Consider the following 26161-nt stretch of genomic DNA (forward strand, 5'->3'; position numbering starts at 1 on the left):
AAGAACTACGTCTGTGCGGCACATGTATAATTTCATACAAAAATTTAACCCTACCACTACCATATAAATCTTTTAATATCATTAACACCACAAAATACGCTAGTGTTTTAAACTTTATATATGGTTTAACATTTTTATTTTCTCAAAAGAAGGGATATAAACATTCACTTAAAAAGAAAACACTAATTTAAAAAAACTAACTTAGTGTACGAGTATACATGCAAGTAGGTTTATTAACGTTAATTAACAATTTTAATTACTTTATCTTATATTACTAACTTATATTACAAAATTTTTTGAAGGTAGTTTTAATAGTGCATTTTCTATCTTTCGATGTTTACTAAAGCCACGGGATAATACCGGGGCGGAGCGGGCGTACGAGTTAAACGAGTCCATCCTCAAAGCTTGCAAATATCGAGAATGCGTGATTTACGAGTATCTATCACAAAGGTATGTCTGCGTAACATACTCGTATTATACGTTGATTATAAGAAAGAAAGAAAGAAAGAAAATACATTTATTCACAACACAAGACAACAAAATTATTAGGTACAAAAAAAAAAAAAAACATGATTATGTATGATTATGATTATGATTATGATTATGTATGTAAAAGTGTTAGGTAGGTGGCTGGGTTTTTATATAAAAATATACATGTGTCGCAACGACACAGTTGTAGACGTAGCGTATACGTGTCTATTTGCGTGGAGTCACTTTAATAAATACGAGCTTATCACAAATCGTTTAATTACTTCAGAGTGCAACCATTTGGCATTTGTACAAATATAGTAGATCAAGGGCCGCAGCCAAAGAACAGAAGTCACAAGATCAATAATAAGAATAGACACAGCTGTCTTTTTGTGGCACTTTTCTAAATAAAACCAAACCAAAATTAAAACAATGGCCACCTGCAATAATCCGGGTCGAAGGACCAAGTCCAGCTTTTAAACTTTTAACGAGATTAATGTTAGTTCTGGCTTAATAAAAATAAAAAGGCCATTTTTCACATGTCGACACTAATTTACTGACAGCAATGCATTTTTAGCTCAGCTCTTACATAAACCCTGACCTGCCAAATTTTATTTTTTCCCACTAGCAACACCGATGAAAAACAGGAAGTACGGCAACACTGGGCGGAAGCGCGGGCCAATGCGAACGGTGACCTCGTTTTATCCGTACCCCGTTTTCCCAATGCCGCGCGGCATGGGGGCGCAGCCTTCGCCGATACCTTATCACATATCGACCCGCGCCGCCGCCATTCGCACGCATGCGCAAAAATATGCGGAACATCTGACGTTTCAACCAGCCAGTACCACAGCAAAAATCACACGAACCTGTAAATAAAACTGTAAATATTCCTAATAAAATAGTGCTTGAAAACTGTGATTCGGACGTTCTAAATTCAAATGAGCGGAGCGCAGCGACTGGCCGTTTACAAACCCGCGTGAAGGTAAGGCTTTTTTTTCATGTTTTGTTGTAAAATAAACGTAATTTTTAAATCGAATTATTCTTTTTCTGTTTACGTAAGGTTTAAAATTGGATTCCTTTGGCTTTCTTACAGAAATAGACTGCCTTAAGTCTAACTAAGAAGGATTTATGTAACGGGTGTTCTATATAAGTACAGACATTATGCATATATTAGTTTTTTTAGGTTGGTATTTGTGTTGGTAACCACTTGACTTCACGGCTTGTGATACGGGGTACTGATAAAAACTTAATTAATTTGGTGTCAAGGTTTTCAGAGCAATGAAAACGGCATTTTTTGTGCAAGCCCTAGGGCACATCTAGATGTAAACTAACCTTTTTAGTCTGAAAGGTATTTTCGTGAAGGCCAGTGTTATACTTAGGTTTTGCGAGGTACTGAGTACTTATTGTTGACTTACTTTGGATTTGTTTGTCACAAAGAGTCTAAAAATAGTTTGGTCGCGATACTTATGGTAACGAGAAAGTGAATAATACCTACTGAGCTTCGGCAGCATTTGAATTATTTATAGGTTCGCTGATACTTTAGATTTGAATACGGAGAAAGAAATGAAATATTACCTTTACGTGATAAGTATTCGGCTAAAGATATTTTTATGAAAATTCGGGAAGCTAATAGTTTCTCCCAATAGACGTCTGGGTAAGGCTAAGGCAGGGGAGTACAAAAGTTTTGTCATACACTAATGGTAAATTGAAGATCCACGACATATTACAAAGATTAGCTAAAGTTCACCAAGCTCCTAACTAATTTTAGAACATTTAAGGGCTACTTCAAAGAAATAGGATAGTTCTAATTTATCAAAGGTTTTGGCGGGAGTAAAAGAGAATTAACGGGAAACTGTACTTTGGGTGTATTTTGGGTATAGCGAAACCCTTTGATAATATCAGGAAGTGTTTCGGACAGGTGATTTGACTGAAGAACTTTTAATTCTATTTTGCGGCTCTAACTTTTCAATCAACGGCCTTTGCATCTGTGACAGATGATTTAAGTATTGTATCAGTGGCACTTTGTCTGGTTTCTGAACAAACCTATACGGGAGCATCTCCAACCGCACAGAGGACACAAAAAGCGGTGGAATCGAAGGGATTACTTCACCCTCGCATACTCTGGTAAACATGGAACCAAGCTAAAACTATTAGCAGCTATAATACTGTAGTTTCACAAATCACATCACGTAAGATTTGAGTCATTGGCTGATGCCACAAGAATCATACACGAACATGGATCACAAGCTGTGCAACCAGAGATATGTGAGGAAGCAGACTGAGGAAAAATCCATCAATAGGACGAACGTACTTCATTTTCCTAGCCTTGTTCAATACTGCTTCCCTATTGGCGGATTTTTGCTCGTACACCACCTTCGTTTTACACTAGAGAAGACATCGTTAGTTAAAATGTAAATGAAAATGGCACGGATTCTTTTGAATGTTTCCATAGATACGGACCAAAGACGCAAAATCGACTAATTACAATAGGATTGTAATCGTATTGAACAAAAATAAAGAAAAAATATTTGACAAACGTCATACATGGGATACATGTGCAAAAGCGAACTTATCCTTTTTAAAGGGATCTCCACTAGTCAAGCTTTGAGTGAATGAGAGGAGCATTTAGTTGAGGACCAAAAATGAGAAAGTCAGAAACAAGACCCTACAAAATGTAATACTTTTTTTATATAATAAATAGAGTAATAAAAATAAAACTGTTATCCCACTAATATTATAATTGCGAAAGTTTGTAAGTCTGTTTGTTTGTTTGTCAGTTTGTTTGTTTGTTTGTTACTGCATCACGTCTGAACCGCTGAACCGACCTAGATGAAATTCGGTACACAGCTAGTTTGAGTCCTGGGGAAGGACATAGGATAGTTTTTATCCCGAAAAATTGTACAGTTCCCATGGGATAGTGATAACCGAATTCTACGTGGACGGAGTCGCGGATAACGGCTAGTCAGATATATAACATATTGTCATATGACATATGAGGTGGGGTTAGACGTTTCCAACTAATACGTTTTTTTAGATTTATTATAGTTTTAGCTTAATTTAATTTTATTGTACCTAATATACCTTTTATTGTGAATATTAAAATAATACTATATCTTATATACATATTAATACATATTAAAAATCACAAACTGCTTGTTTTAATACGTTTAGGTAGAGTCTGTATGTCTACTCGGCTTCTATAAAAACGCACCGTAGTTATAAAGCCACAGAAGTATCTTATATGTATCTCTCTATGTAGGATGGATATCGAACATAAACTACTGTTTATCGTCAAAACATACGAAATTCCGCGAAATCGCTGGTACGTAGATTATACGCAGATATTAAGTCAAGAGGATGGACAGCTTTTATTACACTCGCAATTTGTTCTGAAGAATGTAAGCCTTTCACGCTTAAACAAATTCTACGCAAACGAAGTCTGAAGGCAACAACTAGTAGTGGGTAAATAGAAAGATATGAATACTCCGCAGCATTTTATCTCCACTAATGAGCGCCTACGGCATCCGTCGCTCAAAAGCGATACATAAAATACCTAGAGGTCACACCAGACGTTTGTTTTCCTCCCAGACGGCCACAGAACGGCGGGGTATGGGAAGCTTCGGTGAAGTGTATTAAGTAGGGAAATGTCGGGGACACTTGGAGGGCCACGGATACATCAAGCTACGTCTTTTTAAAAATAGATATTTTTAAGAATTGCTATAATTTTAGGAGTAAAAATAGATTTAGCACCTGCAATGTTAATTTCAAAATAAAACTCAAATATCGCCTTCAAAGCGGAAGCTGATACTGATAGCGGAGGCGGATAGCGGATATCCTACTAATATTTTAATTGCGAAAGTTTGCGACTGTGTCTATTTTCCTTTGACGTTTAAACAACAGGACGGATTTGGATGGAATTGTATATGCAGATAGCCGTATCTCTGGAATAACACATTTGCTCTTTATTCCGATTTTATTCCGTATCCCATCTAAGGCCTCTAGGTTGGCAACGCATCTGCAATACCCCTGGTGTTGCAGATGTTTATGGGCGGTGGTGATCTCTTACCATCAGGAGACCCACTTGCTCGTTTTCCATCCAGTCGAATTTTTAAACCTACTGTTTTCTCTCCATTTTGTCTCTGTATACAATTATTGTACTGATTTGTGGTATGCAATAAATAATATCTGTATTTTATTGTATTGGAATCCCAGAATTTCAATCCAACAGCCAGATACATCTCATACGTGCGAAGATGTAGCTAAAAACTAATATTAGGTAATCTGACATTTAAACATAGTACTTAATTCCACAATAATGCTGAAAGTCCAGAATGCTCTGTCCTAAATAAAGGTCAAAGATCAAAACCCACGATGGTAACCTTCCGGGCGTTTCAAAGCGTAACGGAGAAGCTTGCGTGGGTGGATGAAATAGTTTTGTAATGGAATATTTTCCAATTTTACTTTTTAATAGGGTGGCTAAATCGGACAGAGATTTTATAATTACGTTTAGTTAAAACATGTTAGACCACGAATGTTTTGAAACATAATGATGACATTGGAAGCGATGTTTTTAATACAATATAACATACTTAATACCTATAAATATCTTTATTGAACATTATTGGGAAAAATTACTAGGAATTATCGTTACTCCTACGCACTCCCTTTCGTTACCTAGCAACAGTAGCAGTGTAATTTATTACTTTAGTTTAGTTATTCTAACACCCCTCTTTTGCGTCAGAGGTTAAAAACAGGATTTGCTCAAAACGAAAATCTCAAATCAAAGTAAACAAGAACCTTAAACCTTAACCGACTCCTTAATTCCGTTACGCTTATCTCTCTACCCCATTACGGAGTAATTGAGCGTTAGTAAATGAAATTAGCTCAATTACTATGGCTGAGCATTTTGTCGCGTGTAGACGTAATGGTGGTTTTTTTTATCCGACTGTCTCTGGAAAGAGGTATGATTTTCGAACGTTTCTATTCAAGTAATTCTTTAGTAAACTACATTATCTAATCAGGCATTACTTTGCGGAGGTCCATAACAATGAACTGTAACAATTACTTTGCTCAACCGCGACCTTCTAGCTAAGTTTATGCAAGAAATGTGTGTTCATGCAGTTCTTCCACCCCCACACTGTAAGACACAAATCACACAAACCTAACATCTGGTACCATGGTGAACGGTTGTGTTGCCCTGAAGATGAGCTCTGGTTGAGATCGAAACGTCGTTCATTGTAGCATTCTAAGTGGGACGCCTTTGTTCAGCAGTGGACGTCTTCCGGCTGATGATGATGATGATGAAGTATAGGTAAGGTAAAACAGTATTTGCACCAATATTACCTATTGCTAAGTCAGCGTCCTAAGCCCACTTGTGGGCCCTGTAGAATATTAATGACAGCTATGGCCCTTCGTACGATTCTTGGATATAATTCCCCACTTCTGCCTATTAGGGACCCCTCCAATTTGTGGAAAAATTACTCCTAATTGTATAGCATTATGCTTCGATTTCATTAGCAACTCAAGTTCCGAGCGGGAGCTATTATAGAGGTATATACGTAGAAAGATATATTTTCGGTTTAGGGTGAAGTTAGTTACATATAGCACAACATATGGAACCTGTTTTCCGAATTAAAGGTTTTTTTATAGCACAACAATACCACTCCTTGCCGTTGGGTAAAAAACAAAGGTACCTATATTACCTATTTTTATCGTACTTTACTAGCCTCTGCCCGCAGCTTCGCTCGCGTAAATTTTTAGATCTGGCAATCGAATTGAAATTCCGGGATTTTACTAAATTCCAATGAGAATTCCCAATAATTATATTGTGGAATTCATTTGCACTGTGCAGTGGCATATGTGTTATTCCAGACATACAGGAACAGCTATGTACTAGGTATGTAGACAATACCAAACTTCATCCAAATCCGTCCAGCTATTTTAGCGTGAAGAAGTAACAGGAGGGTAACAAACGCACACTCGTAAACTTTCGCATTTTTAACCAGGAACCAGGATTAGTCAACTATTAGGACGAACCCTTAGTTTTGCCATTTCTGACAGTTATTTTTAAGTGACGCCGGTAATGACAACTGTGGCAAAGCTTGTGTGCGCTAACTACGAGGAGTTATATGCGAAAACACTTTTACTAACAAGGGCTGAACAAGGAGGGAGGGAGGGGGTCATCCCCCCCTTGGCCCCTGGGCGGGGACTAGGACAAAAGGACGTATTTTTCTAAGCTCATTGATTTTAATAAAATCAATATCTTTCTACGACAGAGAATTCATTTTGTTAATTGATAAGTTTCAACGTTTTATTGACGACCAGATGGCCTAGTGGTTAGAGAACCCGACTACGAAGCTTGAGGTCCCGGTTTCGATTCCCGTGTCGGGGCAGATATTTGTATGAAAAATACGAATGTTTGTTCTCGGGTCTTGGGTGTTTAATATGTATTTAAGTATGTGTCTATTTATATAATTATATTTATCCGTTGCTTAGTACCCATAACACAAGCTTTGCTAAGCTTACTTTGGGACTAGGTCAATTGAATTGGATACTGTAGCGTGATTAGTATGGCTGAACAAAGTCTGTATTAGGCCAGAAAACAAAGTTAAGATTATCATATTTACCTTAAACCGTACCATGAAAATATCGAGCATGTCACAAGCATAGTCCCCGTTTTGTTCGGAAAAGGAGGAACTTCCGTCTCAAAAAACAGACCATTGCGTAATTTCTGCACAATATTCACTAAATAAACCACGTAGTATGAGATTGACATTTCGGAGACATATATCTAGTGGCGAATTCATACATATCAAAGATATTTATTTATTTATTTATTTAATAAAAAAGACTACATGGATCCGCCCCTGCGTACTAAACTTAAAGTTTCCTGAACCGAAAGTGACAGTGAGAGTGACCGGTGGCCAGAAGAGCATGCCTAGGAATTTCATGATTAGCGAGAGAGCGACGACATATGGATTTATATTTTAGAAGAACGAATGAAGTAATATGCGACGCTGGTCAATATTATAATAAAGTCCATTTGTCTGGAATAAATTGAATCCGTTTACGAATAATGCGCCGCATTTTTAACAGGGGTGTTATAAGTTTGACCGCTATGTGTGCCTGTCTGTCTGTGGCACCGTAGCTCTAAAACGGGTGAACCGATTTGATTGCGTTTTTTTTTATTTAAAATCAGGTTTTCTAGCGATGGTTGTCATGTTTTTAAGAACTTGAACTTTGAAGTTACAAAGTGGGGGGTTTTCTAACTTTTTGTTGGTTAGGTTAGTTATAATATTTATGTAGTTTTATCTACTTAAGTACCTATAAGATTTAAAATGTCTTTTCAAGCTTTTACACAACTTGCAGCAACGTTCGTATGTATGTATTGTATTGTAAAACTCTTTATTGTACATAAAACACATGAAAATAACAGAACACAGGATAATAAGATGTACAAAGGCGAACTTATCCCTTAAAGGGATCTCTTCCAGTCCTTTGAACGATTAACATTATATCAGACACAAGAGTAGACACTACAAGTACAATGAAAAGGTAAAAGAACCGAAATTTAAATTAACTCAAAAAAAACATTTCAAATACACATACATATACTAACTACCCAACTTCGGAAATTTCATCATAATCATTTCAGCTGTAGGACGTCCACTATTGGACATAGGCCCATGGACCTCCAGTTGCTTCGGTTGGGAACGGCCTGCATCCACGTGAGCCTGTGGCTTTAACCAGTGCCCTTAGTGTAAGTTTTCGGTTACAAAATACGTCTCGGTCGCGTTCGCGTTAAAATCTCAATTTGTATGCAAACACGAAAAGCGCCTCTAGCGGAACGTTTGCGATGTACGTGTTTCCATACAAATTGAGATTTTAACGCGAACGCGATCGAGACGTATTTTGTAACCGAAAACTTACACTAAGGGCACAGCAGGTCCCCCGTCCATCTCGTTGCACGTACTACGCTGCGCTTGCCGATCCGCGGTCTCCATTCGAGAACTTTTCGGCCCCAACGGCCATCTGTTCTCCGTACTATATGGAATGCCCATTGCCATTCGAGCTAATTCGCCCCCCGCTGTGGAGTTAACTACACGCTGGATCATGTGACTCATCAGTGGCGTAGCGTAATTGGGGCGGGTGGGGCGGTCCGCCCCGGGCGGCACATTTAGAGGGCGGCAAAATACCATAAAAATTTATTGTTTTTTTTTATTCGACTGGATGGCAAACAAGCAAGATCAGGACCCACCCTGATGGTAAGAGATCACCACCGCCCATAGACACCTGCAAAACCAGGGGGATTGCAGATGCGTTGTCAACCTAGAGGCCTAAGATGGGATACCTCAAGTGCCAGTAATTTCACCGGCTGTCTTACTCTCCACGCCGAAACACAACAGTGCAAGCACTGCTGCTTCACGGCAGGATTAGCGAGCAAGATGGTGGTAGCAATCCGGGCGGACCTTGCACAAGGTCTTACCACCTGCAAATGTGGTGTACAAATGGTATGGGTATGTGTGAAGTTCCCAATCCGCACTGGGCCCGCGTGGGAACTACGGCCCAAGTGCCTTTTTGATCGAGTTACCTAAAAAGCTAGATGCCAATGAATGCATTATGCCTAAATATGAAGTTTGCCTAAAAAGCTGTTTGCCCTAAACGAGAGATGCCGGTGAAGCAGTATGCCTAAAGTGTGAAGTTGCCTAAGAAGCAGATTGCCTAAATTTAAATTACCTGTAAAGCAGTTTGCCAGAAATACAAGATGACTGAGAAAGCTGTTTGCCGTAAACGAGAGATGCCGATGAAGCAGAACGTCTGAAATTTTAAATGACTGAGAAGCTGATTGCCTGAAATACAATATGACTAGGAGCGGTAAGTTTAATAATGTGCAGATTGGAAAAATTCTTAGCGAAGAAAAGAATAACCGGGGCCTATTTTAATGTAAAATACATATATTTGTTCCATAATATTTGCTAATCTGTATACATTAGAAAACAATGTGTGAGGAATGTGGTTTCAAATTTTCATGAATCAATAGAAACGCTTCATTTATTAACCTATCTTCGCACAGCTAGTTTTAAATTAATAAAATTAACGGTGGAACTCGTTTTTGGTTTAACCCCAAATAGCGTGACGGGAGGACGGGGGCACGGCAGCTACTTAGGCATATTGCTTTGTAGGCATTTAACTACTTAGACATATTGCTTTGTAGGCATTTTGCTCTGTAGGCATCGACTTTAGGCAATCTGCTTCTTAGTCAACTTCACACTTCAGGCATACTGCTTCACCGGCATCACTCGTTTAGGGCAAACAGCTTTTTAGGCAAATTTCATGTTTAGGCATAACGCCTTTATAGGCATCTCGCTTTTTAGGTAACTCGATCAAAAAGGAAAAATTTCTTCTGCCCCGGGCGGCTGATTCCCACGCTAAGCCACTGCGACTCATCGGCTCATAGTTTTTCGACTGATCACATGATAACATGTAAAAAAATATTAAGGGTCTCTTCTCTACCCACTACACCTACCATGCTATGACCGTAATAGGAACGTGTCAGGAACGGAATGCCACGCACACCACACATAACACGGCGACGGTTGGTTACGAAACGTGCTGGGCACAGTCTACTTTTTGATACAAACAATATATTTTTGCCTGACACGATGTTACGATCATGGTATGATACAGAGGACCTTAGGTACTTTGGACGTCAACTCTAGTACAGTCGACAAAAAATACTATCAGCAAACAAAGCGTATTAAAATTGAAAATTTCAAAAACACGTACTTACAGTCACAGCACCAATATCTGACACAACAAGCGTGCATAAATTATCTAATACGACTCTATTTCTAGGGCTGGAAGGACGTGTCAGATATTTTTGCACGCTCCGCTGTGGCAGATATTAATGTTGGTGACTGTACCTACTATGAGTCTATGACTATTCACTAACATCGCTACTTGAAAATAAATTTACCAAACCGCCAATCACCCTGTATTCGCCGATATACAGCGCGTTCACAAGGTCGCGAAACGTTGCATTCTTCTACTTCCTTAATGAAATGGCTAGTCATTCATAGCAATCAATATGTGACCCACTTTGTTTCTTATAAGCTTGTTAATACTTCATAGCGTGACTGGACACGTTTTTTCTTGAGTATATGTATTTTATTTATTACTAGCGTTCACCCGCGGCTTCGCACGCGTATAAACATTAGATACAGCAGTTGAATTGAAATTCCGGGATTTTATTAAATTCTCGTGGGATTTCCCTAAAATTTCAACGTGGTTTTAATTGACGTTATATTATAACAACCATGCCAAATTCGACCATGTCAAATTCAAAATCGGGATAAATAGTAGCCTATGTGTTATTCCAGACGTCCACCAACCTACATACCAAATTTCATGACTCTAAGCCCAGCGGTTGTCATTTACAGATTTTATCCCTATCCCGTGGGAATATCGGGATAAAGAAAAAATTCTAGATACTTGGTTCTATTAAAAAATACAATACCCTTAAAATTATTTTAATTTGTTTTCTTCATTTTATTTTAAGTACCACTTTTTCGGCAAAGATATTTAGGGTCTTAAAAGGTACAACCACCACACAGAAGAAAATAATAAGTACTTAATTAATTTTACATCATCATCAGCCCAGCCCATAGATAGGTATACGTCCCACAGCTGGGCACAGGGCTCCTCTCAGAATGATTGAGTGACTATACTCCGTTTAATTTAAGGTTTGAATTATCGGTCAAATTATCTTGCAACACGTTTCTTGGTATTTCGAACACAAACGGACTAAAAATACGTACATGTACATTTATTAGCTGTATTTATTATGTTTTCATCATAGAAATTAACACAATTTTAAATAGTTTCCTTGTTTCATTTAAAAACGTGTCCAAATTGTAGCGTTAAGTTTCAAATATCACGGATATCGCGGGACAATTCACACCAATGACCTAGTCCCAAAGTAAGCTTAGCAAAGCTTGTGTTATGGGTACTAAGCAACGGATAAATATAATTATATAGATAGATACATACTTAAATACATATTAAACACCCAAGACCCGAGAACAAACATTCGTATTTTTCATACAAATATCTGCCCCGACACGGGAATCGAACCCGGGACCTCAAGCTTCGTAGTCAGGTTCTCTAACCACTAGGCCATCTGGTCGTCAAATGTTAAAATAAATGGAGTATAGTATTTAATGTAATGTAAATGTAATTGAATAAAGATACCTAGCATTTATTGAGTTGATTAATTGCTACATATATCCATGCTAGCACTAACAGTCTCAAAGCTAAGCCGCAGGTAGACAGACAGACATGGTGAAACTATGTATAGTTCCGTTTTTGCCATTTTGGCTATGAAACCCTAAAAATTAGGCAATTTAGTGGAATTGGAATTGACTATTTATTGTGCCACGCTTGGCTTATACTGCAGTCATAGAAAATCCAATATTATTCCAGTCAAGTAAAGCTCGAGCAATAACCTAGAAGGATGGCGGCTAGGCAATATTACTTTAATAATAGATATATTATATTACATATAACATACGCCAGTATGGTTATGCAAATATAATTTGAATATTTCGGAGCACAAAGGCCTGCGTTAATCTCAATTTGGGAAAGTCTAGAGTTTATAATAGTAATAAGTCATCATCATCAGACAGAAGCCGTCTACTGATGAATACAGGCCTTCCCCTTAGTTAGAAGTTTAGAACATCACAGTTGTTTTTACAAGCTTTTATTTAGTTTCACCTGTCCCGTTGTCTGTCTGTCTGTAATGAAATCTTGCAAGTTAAATTCGACCAACTTCCAGTAGTGCGATTGACTTGAAATTTTATAATATACTTATATAAATTGCGTGACAATACTATAATCTGGTAGTGACATCCTGCTAGTCCAGCCAAGATCGTCTCCACAGGACGGAACTCTTCAATGGTTAATAGCATCGACATGAAATTTAGTATGCAAATGTAGTTTGGGTGACAATACAAGTCAACAAAAAAAGCTTGTATTAAAAATGAAATTTTTACCAAAAACTTATTAATTAAGAGAGGGAGGATCAACTGACGGGAAATGATCACCACCACCCATGGGTACCAACAACTCAAGAGGAGTCATTGGGTCCACATTGCCGGCCTTTAAGAAAGCTAATAATGAACAACTTACCAGTTGCCCATAACTCTTGCGATGTCATCAGTCCTTAGTGCTTAGTGGGAACCCCACCAATGTGGTCCCATTGTCACTTCAACTTGCGTATTCTTCAAGCTATATTGGTGACTCATAGTCAAAATACCACCAACGGGACTTACCACGCTTAAAACGCACACAAGTAATATTTACCTCAACGTTTCGGCAACATTACAGTAGAGTAGCCGTGGTCACAAGTAGACTGAAGTGTGGGGTGTCAAGTCTGCCTAGCAGCGCGAGCCCTTCGAACTACCCGCACTTGATCACAAATAGTACCGGTAGTCGTATCACGAACTACCCGACCTTGGACATTTTTATTTGTCACCCCATCACATCGACACACAACACAAACTTATTTATAACACACACTTACACACTTATTTATTTGTTGGTGGTATTTTGACTTATTATTTTGAGTGAAAATCACGAAAGCTTAAAATGTTATATCGGTGACTTTAGTTCAAATACCTAGGTGTAATTTATGTCCTAGCCTCTATGAATAAATAATAATTTGTTCATAGCCTAGCCATTTGCTTCGCGCGTTCCGCTCACTAAGTGGTAAACGAGCAAGCGGGTCGCATAGTAGTAAGCGATTAATAGCGTCATAGGTATAACACTCGCGCTGTCAATACGCTTTTCTAAAACGCGCTAAAAAACTGTGTGTACAAAACCTCTTAGTAGATTTCTACCTTTTTTAGCTCAAGCAGGTTTTACCTAATAGAATCATATCATATCCAGAATTGAAAGGAGAAATTGACTAAGCAACATTGTTTTAAGATTATATATGCATGTTCGGAATCAGTAAAATTTTCTGTTGTTTGAGCTGTCTAAAAATTTTGAATTTTCACAAAACTGTCACTTAGTCAATTTCTCCTTTCAACCGTTGATATGTAGTGAACAATGTTTTGCCAATTTTGTCTTCAGCTTTTATTATTATTCTTATCTTAGTTTCAGTAAACTTCAGCAAACTAGTTGACAAAGCAAGATAAATTCTAAATTTTCCAACAAAATATGATGAAAAAAGTTTATTCATTAGTCTGTAAATTTATTATTTCTCCGTTGATTGTGTGTGCACAGGTACACTTACCCCGTTTCACCATCCATTGATTAAATTTATCTGCCGGATAAATGTGATGCCATCTCTGTTTGTTTTGTACAAATAGAAAGAGACAGCATCACATTTATCTGTCAAATAAAATTAATCAATGGGTAGTGAGAACTCGAAACACAAAACCAGTTTTCCTTTTCTTTCACATTTCAACCTTCAGTAAAACCAAGAAAACCGATAAGTCCCAAGCAACATTAACAATCTAACCATAGTAGCTTGGTGGCAGATGACAATAAAAATCAAATCTTACTTACAACACATATATTTAACTAATCCCCGCACTATTCTCCAACAAATGCCTGGTCATTCTCTCCACTTGGCTCTCAGCTTTCTCCAATATTACATTATCCAGTTCTCCCAACCTCTTGTACAGTGCGTAGGTTGCAGTGGTGGCCTTTTGAAGCTTCTTGACACTGTCAACGAGGTCTGTCAAGTTGGGTTTGCCTCGGAGGAACTCGATGTCCTCATTTGACAGAATGCTGTAGTTTATCCTGACCTTGTCAGATTTCTTTGCCATGTTAAGCTGCCTGAAATTGAAAGGTACTGGTTTAGATATCCCATATTGTCACTGCTTTTAAAAAAAACTTGTGGAAAGGTCAGTCATTTATTTCAGTGAACTTTATGAAAAAAAAATTGACATGTTTAAAAAAATTGCAATAGATATTTACAATTCGGCATCATGCAGTATGCCTCGTCTATGTTTCACCTCCGCCTTCCATTGTTCTTTTTCACTCATTAGTTGAGCATAGTACCTGTTGAGATACAATAAAATAATGATTTATTAGCCAATAGAATACAGAGACATACATGAACACAGTTAACCTTTCATATGCTATGGCCTGGATCAGTCCAAAATTATTTTTTTATACAGTGTATCCGCAAATTCTTCTGCAATATTTCAGCAGGCAGTTGAGTTAGTTTGACAAAAGAAATTATTTGTAGGTAAGCAGTCTTGATTTGTCAATGCTTAATCCTTTCCTTTTATGATGTAAGAAAAAGGGCAATTTATGTAAAATTATTATGGACCAGTGAGTGAGCAACAGGGAAAAGTTGTTACTATGGACATTTTTCAAACACATAGTAGTTAATACATACTGTCTGAGTTGCTTGTCATCATCTTCTTCACATTTTTCTTCGTCAACATCAATATCCATCGTCGGTTCGGGCACTGTGGTAGAAATTTACCATTATTTTTTGTGTATCATTTTAATAAAAGTTACACATGAATTTAACAATTTTACACAATATAACTACCGGTTAATCATTGTAATATATCTATCTATAACACACTACATGTTTACATTACATAAATGACGAAACACTAAGTTAAAATCGCATAATTTGATTTAAAACTAGACTTGTTTTTACCGATGCTTCTGCGTTCAAAAAAACTCGAACGACGCCGCGGACGTGGTGGCGACTCCGCGGAATTCTCAGCGTTGCAATTTTCTGCATTCTTATTCATGTTTAGTATGCTGAATACTTTATTTTATTTGGAATAAATAAAATAGCAAAACACGACTGTTCGCAAACAAAAAGTACGTTAGTTGACCATTTAAAAGTAAGTAGGGCTGCTGACTGACATGACATTTGTTGATCTGTATTGCCAGAGCAATGCTAACAAAGACTACAGTATATATAGGAATGCTAAGCATTCCCGTTTCTTGCTAGTTGCTAGAGAGTTAACAAGTCCGCCTTTCACATTACCGGAATTCCAGAATAAATGAAAATATTAAAATAACTGAGTATATTGAATATTTACAAATATTAAATATAATGACCCGGATAACTCACGTCTTAAATCGAGTTTAGCTCGACATGTTAATATGAGTGAGTCTCACGGTAGTTTCATGTTCAAAATTTACAAATATTGGTTAAATTGTTTAAATTTCAACTATGAATTTCTATAATTCTGCATTATCGCTTAATTTATTTTTTCCGGTAGTGAAATGGCTCATATTAAGTTGAGAATATTACATTCTGAAGAATAACTATAATTGACTCGAAAGATTCTGGTACAGTTGACACATATGTTTAAAAAAACCCAAATCTCGAGAATACTGCTGAAGTTGGCAGCCCTACTACAGATAACATATAAAAAGTGTGAATAGTTTGTTTCAGTCATGCTTTAAAACGCCTCTGATTTATTAGAACATTGCAAACATCCTGTCGAACATTTTTTAAACGATAAGAAGACATAAGCTTCGATAGTCTATTTTTTAATGATATTAATTCATATTCTATATTAATATTTAAATTATCAAAGCACGTTAGTCGTGTTTTAAAAAGTTGTGCTATTTGTAGCCAACCAACGTCAATAAAAAAAGTTGATGGTTCATGGTTGTTAAAAACTTGTAACATTACATTAGCACGCACGGGGTTAAAAAACAGCAGGGCTACTACGGAACTCGAAACTCGAAGTTTGTATCGTACCGTCCCTCTCGCTCTCGTATTAAATAGTATAAGTGTCAGAGGGACCGCACGACACGAACTTCGAGTATCGAGTGTCGTAGTAGCCCTGCAGATAGCCATCGCGACTCATGTCGCTTGAAAGTTTTTGTTTTAACGATACAATTATTAAAACTAGGTAAAGCGTGGTAAAGGGGATTCCAAATTAAAAGAAATCTAAAACCTTAATTCATACGCAATTAATTTACTTCCGGCCGGTGAAATTACTGGCACTTGAGGTATCCTATCTTAGACCTCTAGGTTGGCAACGCATCTGTAATCCCCCTGGTGTTGCGGGTGTCTATGGGCGGTGGTGATCTCTAACCATCAGGAGACCCACTTGCTCGTTTTCCATCCAGTCGAATAAAAAAGCAACACTGTAGGGTTGAATAGGACTGTGTTGCCCGCCAGTTATGAGCCCGTAACTTTATAACACTTAGGCTGCGTTTCCACCAGAGATGTGCGAGGATGAGTAGCGTAGCGAGGAATTTTGTTTTTCATGAACCAATAGAAAATCTTCATCTACCTATCCTCGTACACAGAAAGAAAGAAAGAAAGAAAATAATTTATTTATAACAGCAGTGACACATTATACACAGGTTAGAAAAAATTACACAGCACTGCACAAACCTGCGAAGCAATTCAATGGTGTGTGTGAAGTTCCCAATCCGCACTGGGCCCGCGTGGGAACTATGGCCCAAGCCATCTTGTTCTGAGAGGAGGCCTGTGCCCAGCAGTGGGACGTATATAGGCTGGGAATGATGACACAGCACAGCTCCATCATTGTCTATCTCCACTTAAGAACTTTTTCGGCCTAAATGCACAGAATAGATAATAGTACTCAAGGGCCATCTATGCTGTTCTATTCTACGCTGTTCTCCGTACTACATAGCCTGCCCATTGCCACCTCAACGAGATAATTCACTTGGTAGGTATTCATAAATATTTGTACGGTGCTTTTATATCCTTTATACCTACTGTGCTCGCCAACCCGCTTGGCAAGGGCGGCGACTGGCGAGTATTGGTAACACGAAGTGCGTGACTCCGACACGCACTTAGCCGGTTTTTTAAAGGTTTGGAAGCAACAGAGAGAATATCGGCAGAGGTTTAGTAGGTACCGTGTAGGTTCAAAGTAGGTAAATGATAACGCGGTAACTCGGGGCTTCTGAAAGCTTCGTTATGCTTTCCAGGGAAGGCTTAGCGGTCATCAAAAGTTTTTTACGTTCATTACGTGCTTTAGAACCGACGAGTAATATGCTGTTTAAGTAGGATTTTTAAGTGGATGTCGAGGGCATGTTTTATAGTGGGTTCGTACTGCATGTTTATATCATCATCCCAGCCTATATACGTCCCACTGCTGGGCACAGGCCTCCTCTCAGAACAAGAGGGCTTGGGCCATAGTTCCCACGCGGGCCCAGTGCGGATTGGGAACTTCACACGCACCATTGAATTTCTTCGCAGGTTTGTGCAGGTTTCCTCACGATGTTTTCCTTCATCGCAAAGCTCGTGGTAAATTTCAAATGTTTATATACTAGTTAATATTATAAAAGCGAAAGTAACTGTCCATCTGTTTGTCTGGATTAAACTGCTCAAACTTGGTTTGGAGATTGTTGGAGACCCTACGACATAGGGCAAATGCGATGATAAGTAAATAGCTACCCATTTATTATTTAGTTGTGATACGAGCTATTTTTAACCCCTGACGCAAAAAGAGGGGTGTTATAAGTTTGACCGCTATGTGTGTCTGTGTGTCTGTCTGTGGCACCGTAGCTCTTAAACGGGTGAACCGATTTGAATGCGGTTTTTTTTATTTGAAAGCAGGTTTTCTAGCGATGGTTCCTAGACATGTTTTATCAAAATCGGTTCAGCCGTTTTTGAGATATTGAACTTTAAAGTATATAATTTATAGACAGTTCTAAAAAAACATTGAATAGTAACCTGGAAAATTAAGTCGTAGTAATAGATTAGGTAATATTGAAAATTTCATGGTTCAAATTCGGTTTTTGTTCCGCGTACCTTGATTTTAGAGAAGCTCGATATTTCGGCACAGTTGCGCCATGATCACGAGACGACTCAACTGCACGAAACAACTGACCTAATCTCAGCGGTTGTTATTTCGTGATTTTATCCCTATCCCGTGGGAATATCGAGATAAAAAGTATCATCATCATCATCATCCCAGCCTATATACGTCCCACTGCTGGGCACAGGCCTCCTCACAGAACAAGAGGGCTTGGGCCATAGTTCCCACGCGGGCCCAGTGCGGATTGGGAACTTCGCACGCACCATTGAATCGCTTCGCAGGTTTGTGCAGGTTTCCTCACGATGTTTTCCTTCACCAGCAAGCTCGTGGTAAATTTCTAATGTAATTCCGCACATGATTTTCGAAAAACTCAGAGGTGCGAGCCGGGGTCCGAACCCACGACCCTCTGCTTGAGAGGCGATAGGTTAAACCACTAGGCCACCACGGCCTTTTTTCGCTGCTGCTGAAACTGAAACTGCTCTACAGGTAATTTTAATTTAGGCAATTTTCCAGGATAACAACACTATCCTAATGGTTCCGGGAAGGACATAGCCTACTCAAACTATTTGTATAGGTACTGAATTTTATCTAAATCGGTTCAGCGGTTTTGACGTGATGACAACGTAACAAACAAACAGACTTACAAACTTTCGCATTTATAATATTAGTGGGATAAAAACTTATACAATACAATGTAGCCTTCGCTTTGAACAGGTCATTTATATAATAATCAAGTGATTGGTGGAAACCCTTTGACATTGTCCCATTATACGCAAAGCTGTACTAGTTGGTTGTTTTTCTCAGTTGAAAACATCGTTTTAAACTAAAATATATACTTACTATAAAGACATCACAGCCCATAGGGACGCCTCATGCATTTTTTTATTCTTTCCGAGGCCTCACGTACAACGCATTTGTCATAACCAAGGAGAAATGTTTTTACTGGTTTTACTGCCGCCTCCCATGGGCCTCCAAAGTGAGGCGCGAACCGGGGCATTTATATCCCGCATGAGAAACTACACCCTTCTAAAATCCCTGAGGGCCTTACGAGCTCTGTTACGAGCGACATCCTGACGTTGTTGTGGCAATAACGTTACAAACTCTTCCGTGTTGAGATTGGATGTCATAATATTTTTGATCTAGGTGAATATGGGCGTTTTGTTTCTCATTTTTTTTTTGATTCTAAAACAGTCAATCTAGTATGGCAAACGGACTTTGACGAAACTAGGTGAATAGAATCACACGCTATACGTTCGGTCATGTATTGACAATGGGATTTTGATAGCACCTAACGATAGATATAGGTAACCTAACGACGAAAAAACCGGCCAAGAGCGTGTCGGACACGCCCAAAATAGGGTTCCGTAGCCATTACGAAAAAAATAAGTAATATTTTTTTAAGAATTTCGTATTTTATACGGAATCTTCCATAGTTTGTACTATTACTTATTCTGTGGCTTAGGTATATTTTATACCTTAGGCTGCTATTTACTCTTAAAATACTAATAATTCTTAAGCAAACTTAACCGTTATAGTTTTGCTTGAAAGTTTGATATACTTACTATCATCCTGAATTTTTTCAAATTTTTCCACCCACCGGTTTAGATTCTAGAGGGGGAGGGACGCTCGATTTTAATGAAAATTTGCACTTTAAAGTTGAATATTTCGCAAACAAATAACTAAATCGAAAAATTGTCTTAGCAAACCCCAACGATACCGCACACTATAGGGTTGTATGAGAAAAAAAAATCACCCCCACTTTACGTCTATGGGAGGCACCCTAAAAAAAATTTTTTTTAGTTTTTTAATATACCATTTTGTCGGCATAGTTTACATATATATCCGTGCAAAATTACAGCTTTCTAGCATTGATAGTCCCGGACAGACAGACAGACAGACATGGCGAAACTATAAGGGCTCCGGAACCCTAAAAAAGGATTATCAGCACTATTGTATGTCATGAAACATTCTCTTATAACGTTTTAAGCTTTCGTGATTTTGACCACCAACGGACTTACCACGCTTACACACACAAGTAATATTTACCTCGACGTTTCGGCAACATTACAGTGGCCATGGTCACGAGTATAGACTGAAGTGTGAGGTGTCAAGTCTGCCTAGCAGCGCGAGAAAATTTCTCTTAAAGTTTTTTAAAGATTCTCTTGTTTTGATTTATTTTTCACACTTCTTTAAAAAAAAACATCAATTCGAATATTTTGTTATCTAGATTCAGTTATTCAGTCGTGAAACCCGGCTTTCATACGTTTTAACACTATTAAACTCAGCTTAACACTAAATTGTGTTTTTTCAGCAAATGGACCAGTGCCTTAATGATCTTTGTAAACGCACACCATTAACCTTTATTTTCACATTTATAGTCATTTTAAAGCGAAGTTAAAGTTTTTTACGAATAATTTACGTCCAAAGGCCAACCCACATCAGCTTTAATTCGTCTAAATATTCAACCTTATAAAATTATTAGTATTCTTAACGTACCTAATTTAATTAGCTTTATGAGCAAAATGGCCGCCTCTGAGGGTTGCTAGCAATTATAAAAGCTTACAAAGAGTAATGAAATAACTAGAAACAGACGCTACGTGCTTCATCGTGTATTTTTGAAGGCTCGGATAGTAAAAAAAAATAGGTTAAGTAGCCCAGGTAGGTAGCTCAATATGTTAACTCGCATAACACCGTTATAGATTGTATGTATAGTGAGTTTCTTGCCGGATTCTCCTCAGCAGAGGTTTTTCCGAACCGGTGGTAGATTTTTTTTGACATTCATAAGTGCTTGTTATAGCCTAAATTTAATAAAGTAATTTTGACTTTGACTTTGATATGTGAAACTACCGTGAGAGTCACTTCTTATTGAATGATATTTTAACGGATAACTCACGTCTTAAATCCAGTTTAGCTCCACATGTTTCGGGCTAATTCATAGCCCTTCTTCCTAGGAGCAACGCGAGTCGGCGGCTGCCGCAGCAGCAGGGCTACTACGAAACTCGAAACTCGAAGTTCTTGTCTTGCGGTCCCTTTGACGCTTACACTATTTAATACGAGAGCGAGAGGACCGCACGACACGAACTTCGGGTTTCGAGTTTCGCAGTAGCCCTGCAGTTATCCGCGTTAGTAGGTAGCCGTCATATTACAGCCGTAAGTTATCCGTTACAATACCTATCATTTTAATACCGTTATACATGACTTATAAAAAAGAAGCTGAACGTAGGTACCTTATCAATCGTGTGCTCGCGCGAGCACAGCGAGCCCAGTGTGCGTGTTGCGGCAGCGGACGAGTCGCGTGCTCCTGAGAAGGCTACGAAATACCCGAAACAAGTGCGAGCTAAACTCGATTTAAGACGTGAGTTATCGTTATAATATTCATTAAATTATGAGTGAGTCTCCGGTTAGTTTCATGTTCAAAATCGTGTACATATAAATTATAGTGATAATATGTTTTTAGGTAAATATAATACTATGTACCAACAGTACTCTGGATTTAATGTGAATTATTGGTTACTATTTGTGTGAATCAATAGTATATTGTGATATAAGATTGTTTTTATATATTATTATTACTTCCAAAATACCGGATTACTCAAAGTGTCTATCAGTATTTAAACAACTTCCCACTGATTGCCACTTCCTATGAAATGAATATGTCGCTAAAGTCAAACTTTCAAGTTGACAGACACGTCTCTTTTTTCTGTTACTGTTTTTCTAATAAGTTTACTCGCACCGAAGACGTCAAAATAAGCTCGCTAGGTTTGGATGTCTGATGGAATTCTTTGTATGGCTCAATGATTATTTAAATAAAGTATTTTGTATTTGTATTTGTATTTTGTCTCATCGGCATTATTGTTTAGTGATATGATTGTACCCCTAGTAGGTACCTAATACAGTTAAAATAAATAAATAAATATCATGGGACAATTGATACAATTGACCTAGTACCAAAGCAAAGCTTGTACTATGGATACTAGGCAACGGATAAACATACTTATATAGATAAATACATACTTAAATACATATTAAACATCCAGGACCCGAGAACAATCATTCGTATTATTCATACAAATATCTGCCTCGGCCGGGAATCGAACCCGGGACCTCAAGCTTCATAGTCAGGTTCTTTAACCACTTGGCCATCCGATCGTCACGTACAACTAGACTCGTCAGATTTCTTCGTTTTCCCGAAGATGTTCCAAACGACATTAGCTTTCTAGTTTCTAGTGTTGTCATCAACACGATATTACCCGGATCACCTGAAAAACTAGTACGTTTAAAAAAAACTCAAAACCTAAGACAATTATTGTACGGTCAGCATCAAAAGTAGCTGGTTACTTTTTTACTCCGTCACATTAACACATTTGTCAATCTGGTATCGCATTAAGTACGTGGCTGTAAAACGACAAAGTTCAAAAGTAACCAGCTACTTTTCATGCTGACTGTACAACAATGTTTTAGCAAAAAATGACTCCATGCAACGCTACTTTCACTATGAACTCAAATCTGTCTAGGTACATACATCATGAAACTAACGGTGAACCCTCTCTGTAAATTTACTCTCTGGCCTACCTGCATATAAAGGTTTAATGTAAAACATTTTTGTTTATGCTTTTGGGTAATTTTTCGTAATTGCCTCCATGTTCTGCTAATAGAGGTCCGCTCCAGGAGTTTCAGACCATGTAATAGACGCCATCGCGATGGCGTCGTCGTTTACGTCGGTTTAATAAAGATGGGTGTTATGTTTGACACTAATAGGTTTGACCGCTATGTGTGTCTGTCTGTGGCACCGTAACTCTTAAACGGGTGGACCGATTTGAATGCGATTTTTTTATTAGAAAGCAGGTTTTTTAGCAATGTTTCTTAGGCATGTTTTATCAAAATCGGTTCAGCCATTTTTGAGTTATTGAGCTTTGAAGTGACAATGTCGGGGGCTTTCCAACTTTTTGCTGGTTGGGTTATTTTACGTGAAAGCGAGTTTCCTTGCAGTAGTGGATTGTAGGGTACAAACTTTTTTCTTTTTTTTGTAAAATCATTGTACACTGCTCTGTGATTTTTAAACAACAATATATACTTTTTCTCACAAATGTGCGTAAAAGTTGACATTATTCTTTACATATCAGAAGGTGAAGTGCATAGTTTATGGTCAGCGAAAAATTATAAAGTTAAAAAGATTGCAGGCGCGCTAGCTCGACAATAATGAATTAGCGCGCCTGCAATCAGTCACATTTTTTTTAAAGTTAAAAAGGCCACGGAAATGTTGGCACAAGTCGTATACAGCCAAGTCTAATGGCCGGTATCAGATATTTTGTTGGAACTCCGGACTTTTTCTATTGGGTCTGAATAGCTTGTGGTGTTTTCGGTGGAAAAATACACCTGCAGTTTATTTTTAATGAAAAAAGGCGGGAAAGCATAAGAAAAATATTGGAAAAAAAATTAAATTTTATTATATATTTTGGAGAAAAAGTTTATTCTATTTCAGAATTATTCACCATTTTTGAGAAAGCTTTATATTAGTCTCGGCTGGAATAGCAATTGCTGGTTTCGTATTAGTTAAACGGACTCGCAAGCTCGTCCGTTTAATACTCATACTCAGCCAGCAATTGCCTACTTCCAGGCCACGACAATAATCTACTATTAAACAAGAATGTAATTTGTATCGTATTCTTGTGTATATCCAAAAGCCCTCACCAAAGGTCTGTTAGACCGGTGTCACACTACGTTCGATCCGAATCCGTGAGAATACGTCCGTTGCCCTTAGTGTAAGTTTTCGGTTACAAAATACGTCTCGATCGCGTTCGCGTTAAAATCTCAATTTGTATGAAAACACGAACATCGCAAACGTTCCGCTAGAGGCGCTGTTCCTGTTTCCATATACGCGAACGAGACGTATTTTGTAACTGAAAACTTACACTAAGGGTACCGGACCGGAGTTGGCGTAAAACTATTCGTATGGTTAAATCGGATGATGGAATCGGATCTACAATACAATACAATACAAATATTCTTTATTCCAGATCTAGTGCGTAAACGCTACCATACAAATAGTTCTACAAACTACTCCGTAGCCAAAATACCACCAATGACTTATCACGTTAACACACACGAGTAATATTTACCGCTACGTTTCGGCAACATTGCAGTGGCCGTGGTCACGAGTAGTAGTTGGTGGTATTTTGACTATGAGTGAAAATCACGAGTTTAAAACTTTTAACTACTCCGTACCGTATTTTTACTCACTCCAAGTATGCTTTTGACTGTATAGTCGACCAAGAAATTGGTTTACCACCGTAAGGTTTAATGTCATTTGTAGCGCTTAAAACGTAATAGCCTATTTTCACTCACAGTCAATTGATATGACAATCGGGCTTCTTATTTTCTGAAATAGGTACTGTTATTAAAATTGGTAAAGCGTTTTATTGGTCGACTATACATTTTGGTCGACTATACAAGCCGTGGTGGCCTAGTGGTTTGACCTATCGCCTCTCAAACAGAGGGTCGTGGGTTCAAACCCCGGCTCGCACCTCTGAGTTTTTCGAAATTCATGTGCGGAATTACATTTGAAATTTACCACGAGCTTTGCGGTGAAGGAAAACATCGTAAGGAACCTGCACAAACCTGCGAAGCAATTCAATGGTGCGTGTGAAGTTCCAAATCCGCACTGGGCCCGCGTGGGAACTATGGCCCAAGCCCTCTTGCTCTGAGAGGAGGCCTGTGCCCAGCAGTGGGACGTATATAGGCTGGGATGATACATTTTATTACTTAATATTTTAGCAACCAACTGTGCATGTCGGGCACGTGTAGGCAACTGAACATCTCATTAAACATAAGCAGTTACTGCTGTAATTTCAGGGGCTTAATTCAGAAGCTAAAGCAGGCTTTGAGACGGTCTCGCGAAACGTTATGGGCCTTCATTGCTGTAGGTACTCTACGAGTATTGAAAGAGAAGGAATTTTTGAATACATGTGAAAGGTGAATGAGTCCGGAGTGTTCTAGTGGGGTAGTATTACGTAGGGAAGAAGTACCGGTTTTGACCACCTTAAGACCGTTTTTGGCCAGTTGACATTTGAAGTAATATATAAAAAGTTATAGTATTAAAACAATTTTTTTTATGAGTTTTCAAAAGTTTATACTGAAACGAATAAAGTTTGTAATGTTTTATTAGGTACCTACTTACTATTATTTTCAAACGTATATTTGAAACGGTACAGTGGCCACAAGCGGTACTTCTGCCCTAGGTAATTTCAATTTACTCATGCAACTTTTTTTAAAGAAAGATTTAAAGATTTAATTTAAAGAATAGGTATTCAAGTACGTAGGTAACATATTTTTGGAATTTAATTTTGCACGTCAATCCGATGGGTATTTTTTGTAATCATTTATTTCGTTTATTAGTTTACTAAGAGTTACCCGCGGCTTCGCACGCGTTAACTAAGTATTCTATCTGGTACTTACAATTGAAATTTCGGGATTTTACAATATTCCTCTGAGAATTCCTCAATTTTATATCGTGGTCTTCATTGAGGTTGTGTTAAGAATAACTAATTTATTGAATCAGGCGTTACATTGCGGAGGTCCATATCAATGAACTAAAAGAATTTCCTTGCTCACCCGCGACCTTCAACCTTCAACCTTCGACCTTTTTTTTAAGGTCGCGGGTGAGCAAGGAAATTCTTTTACTTCATTAAGAATAACTGTCCAAAATTTTAACAGCCTTATTCATAAAAGTTAGAGCCTCCTTGAAGGCTCCTTGAAGGCCCGATGCTAAAAAACATGATTCATAAACGTCTGTTAGCGCTAATCAGTCGATCAAGGCTCTGCTAAAGTTAGAGGACCGTAGACCCTCCTTTATCTCCCTGCTAAGTCACAAAATGGCCGCCACAACTTTGAACAGCTGACTTTGACAA

General features: G+C 38.1%; 2 protein-coding genes across 2 annotated transcripts in view; one reads left to right on the plus strand and one right to left on the minus strand.

Annotated features, from left to right (window-relative positions):
• Nucleotides 1-1144: 1144 nt before the first annotated feature.
• The window catches only part of LOC141438591 (calcium-dependent secretion activator-like), a 45791-nt gene continuing 20774 nt past the window's right edge, over nt 1145-26161 (plus strand). The window contains exon 1 of the mRNA XM_074102456.1: nt 1145-1450. The gene's annotated coding sequence lies outside the window, so the exon portion shown is untranslated. The remainder of the gene's footprint in view (nt 1451-26161) is intronic.
• Nucleotides 14030-15388, minus strand: LOC141438770 (uncharacterized). The gene is made up of 4 exons (XM_074102728.1): nt 15152-15388; nt 14879-14951; nt 14452-14535; nt 14030-14310 (listed from the first exon to the last, which is right to left on the minus strand). The coding sequence occupies exons 1-4, from the start codon at nt 15246-15248 to the stop codon at nt 14049-14051; spliced, it is 516 nt and encodes a 171-aa protein (XP_073958829.1). The 5' UTR covers nt 15249-15388; the 3' UTR covers nt 14030-14048.

The sequence above is a fragment of the Choristoneura fumiferana genome, chromosome 19 (genome assembly GCF_025370935.1).
Source record: "Choristoneura fumiferana chromosome 19, NRCan_CFum_1, whole genome shotgun sequence".
Lineage (NCBI taxonomy): Eukaryota > Metazoa > Arthropoda > Insecta > Lepidoptera > Tortricidae > Choristoneura > Choristoneura fumiferana.